At 47.9% G+C, this 11,065-nt stretch overlaps 1 protein-coding gene across 1 annotated transcript in view; it reads right to left on the reverse strand.

Annotated features, from left to right (window-relative positions):
- The window catches only part of LOC123355760 (scavenger receptor cysteine-rich type 1 protein M130-like), a 301,663-nt gene extending 300,895 nt beyond the window's left edge, over positions 1–768 (reverse strand). The window contains exons 1-2 of the mRNA XM_044998406.1: positions 699–768; positions 305–619 (exon numbers count right to left, since the gene is read on the reverse strand). Coding sequence (XP_044854341.1) covers positions 305–619; positions 699–753 — 370 coding nt within the window. The 5' untranslated portion in view covers positions 754–768. The remainder of the gene's footprint in view (positions 1–304; positions 620–698) is intronic.
- Between the last annotated feature and the right edge of the window lie 10,297 nt (positions 769–11,065).

Consider the following 11,065-nt stretch of genomic DNA (forward strand, 5'->3'; position numbering starts at 1 on the left):
GCTCATGTTCAGTTATTTCTCCACTAGGACCCCACATCCTTTTCAGTCACTGCTTTCCATGGTACAGTCTCCTTCAGACACCTGAGATGCAGCATTCTAACGTTAGGGAAATCTTGCAATATCTCCAATACCTCTGGGTGGGAGCTGAGGACTTTCTAATGGTGACCCCGGTAGGTAGTTACACAAGGGAAAGGGAGGCACAGACTGTCAGTGAAAGTATCATTTTCAGCAATCTCCTTAAACATCTGCCCCCTCCATTAAATCCCCTGGTAACCAGGCTCACCAGAGCATTCACATAACTGACCTGAGCAGAGAACTCCCGCGTCCTCTTTGTGTCTGCAGTTGTGCTGGCCCCAGCCCCTGGAAGGACACGCCCAGAGATCGGATTCATTCCCAGAGCAGTTCACGTCATCCAGCCAGATCTGCCCGGATCCTTGCCCATAATGAGCAGAGACAGTTGCACTGATGGCGTGTCCACATCCCAGTTGTTTGCAGACAACATTGGAGTCCAGCAGGTCCCAGAAATCATCACAGACTGTCCCCCAGCTGCCATTGTAATAAATCTCCACTCTCCCGGCACAGCGACCTTCCCCATTCACCAGTCTGATCCTCCTGCTCCCTGCAGGGATAGATCCCAGCTGTTAATATGTATTTTCCTACTGGACAGAGAATGTCTGTGAGATTTAGAAATGAATCACCTGAGCAGACAACACCGACGTCCTGAGCAATTCCTGCCTGGGCTGTCTCAGACATGGAGTTGTCACAGAGAGTCAGATGAGTCTCATTTCCTGCACACTGGACCCTTCTCAGCCCCACGGGGCCTGTTCCTCGCTCAGACTTAGGGGGGTTATAAGCTTTCTCAGCAACTCCACACTGGAGCTGCCTGCACACCACACTGGCATCGTTCATGTCCCACTGGTCATCCAGCACTCTGCCCCACGCACCTTGGAGGGAAATCTCAACTCTCCCATCACACCGGCTCTCTCCACTCAGCAGCCTGATTGACTCAGAACGACCTGGGCTCAGGAGATAGAAAATACACTGAATAACACTCCCTGTTATACACTAGAAATAATACAGAGTGTACATGAAATTATGGACTGTTTCTCAATACGAAGGTATCACCCAGTGGTAAGAATGTGTCACAGTGTTAAAGGGAACAAGCTCTGTCAGAAGACACTTATTCTTTTCACTCTATAAGTGGAAGGTGCTATAAGGATTGTAACACTCTGAGCTTGACAGAAGGGATTGCTAGCAGCCCCTGTAAATGAGTGAGAGAGGGAATTCCTGCAGGTTACTGATTGGGAAAATAGTCTCGGTGTGGGGTGTTGGAATGGCTGCTGAGGTTTGTAGTCACTTTATCGAGGCCTAAATGCCTGGAAGCCAGTGAGTGGTGTCTCCACAAGCACTTAGCAGGTGGATCTTGAATGATTTAGGCAAGTTTGCCTTGAGGGAGTTTGGCCAATGGAAGAGCAGGGTTCATGGTGGTCAGGAACAGGTTATTGTTGGTAAATTCCCCTAGTTCCCTCTGATCTTTGGTCAGTAGGTCGCAACTTTCTTGGATCACCTGGGTCCAGTGCAGGAACTGGTGGTTCTGACTGGAGCTGTCCCCTGAAGTGTGGTGTCATCTCTGAGACTACGTCTACAGTACGAAATTAATTCAAAGTTATTTTATTCGAATTTCCATAATCAAGTTCATACGTTCGATGTTATGTGTCCTCACTAAAGCGTATGAATTCGGTGGAGTGCGTCCACAGTACCGAGGCTAGCATCAAATGGTGGAGTGTTGCACTGTGGTAGCTATCCCACAGTTCCTGCAGTCTCTGCTACCCATTGGAATTATGGGTTAAGCTTCCAGTGCATGATGGGGCAAAAACATTCTTACAAGTTTTTCTGGGTGTCTGCCGTAACTCGCTCCTCCTTCCATGAAAGCTATAGCAGACGCCATGCTGCCAGCAGATGGTGCATCATGGTGCACCATCTGTCTCCTGGTATGTTGAATCCACTTCGAATGTCCTCCCCTCTTTCTATCTACTCTTTCATCTAACCATTTCCCGCCATTTCTCGGCCATCATGAACAGAGCTGCACAGCTTCCGCCGCTTTTTCCATGTTGTCTGTCCTGGGCTCCCATGGAAGCTACAGAAGGCAACAATTCCCCACCGTTTCTCAACCATCATGAACAGAGCCACACAGCTTCCACCGCAAACTCTGCTCACGTTTCCGCCACAAACTCTGCTCTCGATGCTTTTTCCATGTTGTTGGTCCTGGGCTCCCATTGAAGCTACAGAAGGCAAGAATTCCCTGCTGTTTCTCGGCCATCGTGAACAGAGCCACACAGACAATCTGGAGAAAGCAGCGGAAGTTGTCCTGGGCTCCCGTGGAAGCTACAAAAGACAACTATTTACCGCCTTTTATTGGCCATCTTGAACCGAACAGCTCATTCCGCGCCCTTTTTCAAGGATTATTCATGCAGGCACCATTGCGCAGTAAACATGGAGCCTGCTCAGATCTCTGCTGCAGTTTTGACCATTGTAAATACCTCACGCATTATCCAGCAGTATGTTCACTACCTGCAAAACCGGACGAGGAAGCGATCACAGTGCAATTACTATACTGATGAGGACATGGTCACAGACGTTCCTAGATGCACGGCATGTGGCGATTGGGAGATCATGATGGCATTGGGCCAGGTTCATGCCGTGGAACGCCGATTTTGGGCCCAGGAAACAAGCACAGCCTGATGATATCGCATAGTGTTGCAGGTCTGGGATGATTCCCAATGGCTACGAAACTTTCGTATGCGTAGGGCCACTTTCCTGGAACTTTGTGATTTGCTGTCACCTGCCCTGAAGCGCAAAGACACCAAATGAGAGCAGCCCTCGCTGTTGAGTAGCAAGTGGCCATAGCACTGTGGAAGCTTGCAACGCCCAACAGCTACCGGTCAGTCGGGAATCAGTTTGGAGTGGGAAAATCTACTGTGGGGACTGCTGTGCTGCAAGTATCCAGTGCAATCATTGACCAGCTGCTATCAAGGGTAGTGACTTTGGGAAATGTGCAGACCATTGTGGATGGCTTCAATGCGCTGGGGTTCCCTAACTGCGGTGGGGTGATAGACGGAACACATATCTCCATCTTGGCCCCGGCACACCGTGGTGGCCAGTACATAAACCACAAGAGGTACTTTTCCACGGTGCTGCAAGAACTGGTGGATCACAAGGGACATTTCACTGACATCAACGTCAGATGGCTGGGAAAGGTGCATGACACTAGCATCTTCAGGAACTCTGGTCTGTTTGAACAGCTGCAGGAAGGGACTTACTTCCCAGATCAGAAAATTAGCGTTGGGGATGTTGAAATGCCTATAGTTATCCTTGGGGACCCAGCCTATCTCTTAATGCCATGGCTCATGAAGCCATACACAGGCACCCTGGACAGTAGTAAAGAGCAGTTCAACTATAGGCTGAGCAAGTGCAGAATGGTGGTAGAATGTGCTTTTGGACGTTTGAAAGTGTGCTGGCGCAGTTTACTGACTCGGTTAGATCTCAGCACAACCAATATTCCCATAGTTATTACTGCTTGCTGTGTGCTCCACAATATCTGTGAGATTAAGGGGAAGATGTTTATGGCAGGGTGGGAGGTTGAGGCAACTTGCCTGGCTGCCAATTTCGCACAGCCAGACAATAGGGTGATTAGAAGAGTGCAGCAGGGTGCGCTGCGCATCAGAGAAGCTTTGAAAGCCAGTTTCATGACTGGCCAGGCTACAGTGTGATAGTTGTGTTTGTTTCTCTCGAAGCTACCCACACCCTATATATATATGAAAGGAAATAAAGTCAAAATTGTTTAAAGACTGTTCTTTATTATTTGATGCACAACACATTGAGAGAAATTAGAAGGTACACTGGGGGGAGGGGTTGGGGGTTGGGTTAGGGAGGTGGAGGAGGAGGGAAGGACAAGTCCAGAAACCAAATCAAAAGTTCGCATATCTCAGCTTTCTGGTGATTGGGTGATCCTCTGGGATTGAGTGTGTGGGTCCCTGTAGCCTCCCCCTCGTGTTATTGGGCGTCTGGGTGAGGAAACTATAGAACTTGGGGAGGAGGGAGTTTCATTATACAGGGGCTGCAGCGGAAGTCTGTGGTCTTGCTGCCTTTCCCGCATTAGATCCACCATACAGCGGAGCATGTCAGTTTGCTCCCCCATGAGCTTGACCATAGCGTCCTGCCTGCTCTCATCACGCACCTCCGTCCTCTCTTCACGTTCCTGTAATACTTTACGGGACTCCGCAATTGTTTGCCTCCATGCATTCAGCTGAGCCCTATCAGTGCAGGAGGACTGCATGAGCTCAGCGAACATGTCGTTCTGAGTTCGTTTTTTCCACCTTATAAACTGGACCAGCCTCTGGGACGGAGTAGATAGAGGCCACATTGAAACATTTGCACCCGTGGGAGGAGAAAAAGGGAGGGTAGTATTTTAAAATATACATTTCAGAGAACAAAGGGGTATGAGTAAGCCATCACACATGGCCGGTCAACAGTATTCATCTAGCAGGCAGCCCCTAGGGGCACGCGGGGTTCTGCTTCTTCTGTATTCATTTCAGTGCTTTCAAACTGCTGGGCCCCCTTTCCCACAGCAAGCAATGTCTGGTGGGTTTGCCTTCTCCAGGGTCATGGAACAGGAGCCTGCCTTGGGAGTGATGGGAGGCTATTGGATCCAGCGTTAACATTAGTTCCTGGCTAGAGGGGAAAACGGATTCCCCACTTGCCACCTGTGCACGTTCTCCTCCTCCTCCTCCTCCTCCTCTTCGTCCTCCAATGTCTCTTCCTCCTCGCTCCATGCAACTCCCCCCTTGCAGGTGTCCACGGACCGTGGTGGGATAGTGGTGGCATCTCCCCCCATAATTGCATGGAGCTCACGGTAAAAGTGGAATGTATGGGGCTGTGACCCAGAGCGCCCATTTGCCTCCCTGGCTTTTTGGTACGCTTGCCTGAGCTCCTTGATTTTTGTATGACACTGCTCTGTGTCCCTGGAGTAGCCTCTTTCCGTCATGGCCCTGGAGACTTTAGCATAGGTATTTGCGTTCCTTTTTTTGGAACGTAGTTCTGCCATAACAGACTCATCTCCCCAACATGCGATGAGATCGAGTACCTCCCGTTTGGACCATGCTGGAGCTCGTCTGCGAATCCAGGACGGTGTGATCTCCTGTGATGGTGGACTCTGCATGGTCGCCTGTGATGGTGGACTGTGCTGATGGTCACCTGTGCTGCTGGTGATGAAACAGGAAATGAAATTCAAAAGTTCCCGGGGCTTTTCCTGACCACCTGGCTAGTGCAGTGGAGTTGAGAGTGTTGACCAGAGCGGTCACAAGGGAGCATTCTGGGATAGCTCTCGGAGGCCAATAACGTTGAATTGCGTCCACAATACATTTAACCTGGGGTTGCGATCTCGATTTAAGCACTACTCCACTTGCTGAGGTGGAGTAGAGAAATCGAATTAAAGAGCCCTTTAAATTGAAAAAAATGGTTTGGTCATGTGGACGGAATTTTTTTTTTTTCAAAATAACTTGGCTAATTCTGAAATAAGAGGCTAGTGTAGACCAGGCCTGAGTCCAACGTGAGATTCCAGCTGATCAATTCACACCACACTAAGCAGGTTGTGTGTGGGGCGGGGAAGGGGATGTTCTCTGTTGGTGAATATTGTGACTTCCTTGGGATGTGAGTCTCAGTGTTTGCATGTGTCTCAGAATCAATGAGTCCTACAGCAAGGTGGTAAGTTAGGAATTACTCACCGAGTTCAGACCCAGATGCAGCCAGGAGAGACTGACAGTGTTAAAAGACAACAGCAGAGTCAGTGCAGGGTGCACCCACTGGCTGTGTCAGGTACAGTATGTATTAGTATGGCAACCTGACAGATGCAGTGTGTGTGCACTGGATCCAAACAGCTCAAGGATCTTGGTGCCAAATAACATTTCAAGGCTAAGAGTGAAATCCTGGCCCCATGGAAGGCAATGCTAAAACCTCCATTGACTTCAATGCAGCCTGGAGTTTGCCCTAAGGCAGGAGCAGGAGAATGCCTGCATGCAGCTAGTGTAGTGCAGGGGTGTAGCCATGGGTGGGCCATGGCCCACCCAGTTAGCATCCAGGCCCACCCAAATTAGGGGCAGAGCCCCCCAAATCTTATATAGGCACCTATTACCTCCCACCACCTGTCCAATTTTTTTACATTTGCTATCTGGTTACCTAGGCACACCCTGCAGCCTGTGTGCCCCGGGCAGCCCCAGCTTTGGGTGCCTGCTGAGCGGTAAAGGCTGGCTGGAAGGGGTGGAGGGAAGAGATCCCCCCTCCTGCTCCCTCACCAGGGCACTGGATCCCTCCTGCACACCTCCCTCTACCCCTTCCATCATTGTCCACTCCCCAAAATTCAGGACCCCTGTTTGAAATGGGCCATCCTGATTATCACTACAAAAGTTTTTTTTCTCCTGCTGATAATAGCCCACCTTAATCGATTGGTCTGTCAACACTCATTTTTTCATGTTCTCTGTATATATCATCTATATCTATATCTCTCTTCCTACTGTATTTTCCACTCCATGCATCTAATGAAGTGGGCTTTAGCCCATGAAAGCTTATGCCCAAATAAATGTGTTAGTCTCCAAGGTGCCACAAGTATTCCTCGTTCGTTCTGCTTATACAGACTAACACGGCTACCACTCTGAAACCCGTCCTAGCTATGGTACTAGTGTAGTGTGAGAGTAGAGAGTAGATTTGGGGCTTTCCCAGGGCCAGCTTCAGGTTTTCTGCCGCCCCAAGCAGTGGAAAACAAAAAAAGCCTATCGGCGGCAGCTCAATCGTGCCGCTCCATTCTTCGGCGGCAGTTTGGCGACGTGTCCTCTGTTCCCTCTCTTCATCTTTGGAGGCAGGTCAAAGAGAAAGAGAGGGACTGAGGGACCCGCCACTGAATTCCGGTAGAAGACCCAGAGGGGCCGCGCCAATAGCGGACGCACTGCCACCCTTTTGTATCGGTTGCCCCAAGCACCAGCTTCCTTAGCAGGTGCCTGGAGCTGGCCCTGGGCTCTCTGAGGAGCTATAACTGGGTACCAGAGCCCCTCAGGAAGGCCATGTGGGATCATGCCAGAAAGAGATCCTACGGAAGGGACCAGGTGTTTTTCCTTAGAAGGGATTCTCCTTCCAGTAGCTGTAGGGAGAAATCAGCATTTTCATGTGCTGAGGAGTTCCCTCCGAGAACCAGGGCATGGGCTGGGTAGGTAATTAGGAGAGGCAGGGCAGGGCTGCGGGGAATTCAGTTAGGAATGCAGGTAGCAGCCTCTGTGAGAAGCAGGAGAACTGGGAGGTGATTTGCCCCCAAGGTACAAAGGTTTCAGCTGTAAAGAGGAGAGTAGACGTCTGTTGAGAGTGCTGGGCAGGGCCCTATAGGCTTAGTCATGGTGTGTAACAGCACCAGTGACTCTGGGCTCTGTGGGAGACAGTCCTGGAAGCTACATGTCCATTATTAGGAAGAAGGTTGAAATCCAAGGCTTCTGCAGTAGGTTTCTCTGTAAGGACCCCAGTTCCAGCCAGGCAAGAAGCCCTGTGGAGACTTTGTACATGGCTGAGAAGATGGGGCAGAGAGGGGAGCTGCAACTTCTTAAGCAGGAGGGATCCCTTTGGTGAGGGGAGAAGCAGATGATCACAATGGCTTCTTTGGGTCTTAAAACTCTACAAATCTATAAACCCATAAGACGGGCTCCATTTAGTCACAAGGGAACCAGATTGGCTGGCCATTAAAAATAAGTTTTCTAGTGAATTATTTTTCCTGCAGGGCTCTGGCCACTTTCAGTGCCAAGGATGGATAAATCGGGGTTGTGCAGCATCAGGCTGTTGCCTGTAGGACCCCTGCCTCATTCACTTTAGACACTGGAAGGCCTGAAGAGAAGGAGCAGGGGAGCACAGGAAGAACTAGGATGATCTTGTTAAGAGCAGTGACCGTCATTCAGTAGAGCTCAGTTCTGTTCCTGCCTCTGCTGCAGACTTCACAGGTGATGCTGAGCAGGTCTCTTAAGCCAGTTTTCATGGGGTGTGATCTGCAGAAGTACTGAGCACTCACAATGGCCGCTAGGCTCAAGACAAGATGTGGCTGCTCAGCTCTTCTGCAGTCAGCCAGTGTGGTCGGGTGGAACAAGCACAGGGCTGTGAGTCAAAATATTGAGTTTTATCCTGGTTCCGCTGCTGACTCACCGGGTGGCCTTGGGCAAGTCACTTTGTTTTCTCTCTCAGTTTCACCAGCTGTAAAATGGAGCTAATAATAATACTTAGCCACCTGCTTCCCTGGAGTTCTGTGTGGGTTTATTAATGTTTTTGCAGTACTTTGAACAATAAAGATCTACAGAAATGGTGATTACACTGAAGAATCAGGCCCTGAGGGTCTCAGGTTGGTGCCCAATCATCCCAAATAAGTAGCGAGTTTGGAAGTTTGGCTTTAATCATTGTATGTAAAATTTTTAAAAGCAGCTAAATGATGTAGGAGCCTACATGCCATTTTCAGAAATGATTTAGGCTACAAGAAGGTGAAGTCTTCAGGGTTCTTGGGCTCCTTCGTTACTGGAGAAAATGGGATTAAAGTCCCTAAATCAAGTCACTTAAGCTTATTTTGTCATTTTGAAAATGTTATTCTTGGGCTTCTAAGTGCCTAAGTCACATTTGAAATAGCAGATTCTTATGATGGCTATCTCCCAGGGGTGTTTTGAAGACAAATTCATTAATGTTTGTGGCGCACTCTGATACTACTGTTATGAGCACCATAGAAAAGCCCATGAAGAAATTAATAATTCTGTATTTAGGGCAGTGTTTGTACGGTATGTAGAGTGAATAAGGCCCTGGGTCACAGGTTGAATTATGAGGATAAAAAGAAATATTCTACAGCTCCTTCAGCCCCTGATCACCATCCTCCCAGTGCACTAAAGGAGGCAGGAGCTAGTGGGATGGAGGGGAATAATAGGACATGTACATGAAATTAGATTGTGTCATAATGTATATGCAGAAGGGAGGGTGGCGGGGCTGAATTAATATTGCGTGGGTAACCTTAACTCTGATATTTCCTAATTCTTGCGCATTTGGCTTTGACTAATAACACTGTTTAATTTTGTAATGTTTTTATGGAAGGTAAATATTAGCGCTGTTAACAACCCAGCATTTTTCTTGTTAAGTACTGTATGATAGTGCAGTAGTTCAACTTTTAAACACATCAAAGAGATTGGGATGTGGAAATGGAATGAGAATTTTTGTTTAGATTCTAAATAAAATGTTGATTCATTTAAACTTTTTGAAAATGAAAAAATCTATTTTCCTTTTCATATTTGGGTTTACAAGTTTTCCCCATCTCCCCCTTTCTATTTTTTCATCTTTTCTTCCACTGTAAAAAGTTTGAAAAAATTTAAAAAATGTAAGAAAGTGGGGGGGGGAGGGGGGAATCTTTCTGAGTTTTTTTTTCAACTGGAAAGGTGTGAAAAAAAGTTAGAAAAAACCAAAGTGAGATAAAGTGCTGCTTTCTCTGTCACATGCTACCAAAAATATCCTCAGGAACTCAAGCGAGAGAGGGGAAATGTTTATTTTCAGCAGCTTATAATTCAAGCAAACCTGAAAGGGATTTCCCTGCACTAGGGGAAGGCACTTCCCTGGCCCCAGCATTACCCTTTCCCAAATTGCAAAGGCTGCTGCAAACAGTGAAGGCATAAAAGCTTCTCAAGAAGGTGTTGAGAGTATTTTATAATAGAAAATGTGAAGCAACCTCCATATTGGGAATTGCTCCCCCTCTAATTACTATAGCAGTGATTTGGAGAAGGATGGGGACAGTGAATTGGTGACATTTATGAAACCTGAAGGACAAAGTGCTGCCACTGCTCCGCTGCCCTGCGGAAGGACAGAGTTCCTGATGTTTTTACTGGAGAATCCAGGGCATTCCCGGGTCATCACTATTCTTTTTGTGATAATATTTATTTTAATTTTATTTTAATACATTTACCATTATTATGCGTGGATTAGGATCTAGCTCCCCCTCCCCTTGCTGTGCCCTGAGGTTTCCCTGCTCTAGGGTCTAAGGAGCAAGTGTCATTAATCCAGCATTACACTTACCTGAGCAAACCACACTGGCATCATTGTCATGGGAACACTGAGAGGCCCCCAGGGCAGTAACAGGGCAATATCCCAAATGGGGTTCAGTTCCTTTACAGTGAAATGTGTCAGTCCGAACAGAGACAGTTCCCCTCCCAAAATACCCTCCTCCTGGGGCTGATACAGCGAATCCACAGTCGAGCTGATGACAGAGAACGTTGGCATCTGGTAAATCCCAGCGTGAGTCACAGAGGGTTCCCCAGGCACTATGAACCTGGATCTCCACCCTCCCTGAGCATGTTGTGCTGCCGTTTACCAGACGGAGCCCTGTGTGCCCTGGGGAGAAGGGAGAAGGGGTTTAGAGAGGGATCCTTGGAGCTATTTTATATCATATAGTTAAAGAAAGGAAAGTCGGGAGGATTTGATCCAATTCTAATTATCTTGGATCATTTGTGTTTTATGAGAAGCTGGTGTCATCCTATTACTCTAGCTCTCTGCACATTGAGATCAGTATATTGCTTCACCCTAATCTAAAATTCACATCACTGGGATTTTAAAGACTTTGCACTGAATTCTTACCTGAGCATACGGCTCCAGCATCATTTGCATGTGAGCATGTCTGACTGATGTTCGATATCCTGGGACAGAACGCGTGGTGGGACTCATTCCCCACACATTGGAATGCTTCAGTCCAGATTGGTCCATGTCCTTCTCCAAAGTGAGCTCCTCCTAGGATGGACAGGGCTGTTCCACATTGTAGTTCATTACAGATAACACTGGCAGCTTTGAGATCAAAGTGGGCATCACAGACTGTGGTCCATGTTTCTCCATCTCTTATTTCCACACGTCCCGAACAGGCACTATGCCCTCCAACCAGCCGCTTAATGTACCCTAAAAATTCAATGAAGGCAGGAATTTACAAGGGAGCCTCAGGGAGTTAGATGCTCAATGGCCATACAATTTT

The sequence above is a fragment of the Mauremys mutica genome, chromosome 1, assembly GCF_020497125.1.
Source record: "Mauremys mutica isolate MM-2020 ecotype Southern chromosome 1, ASM2049712v1, whole genome shotgun sequence".
NCBI lineage: Eukaryota > Metazoa > Chordata > Testudines > Geoemydidae > Mauremys > Mauremys mutica.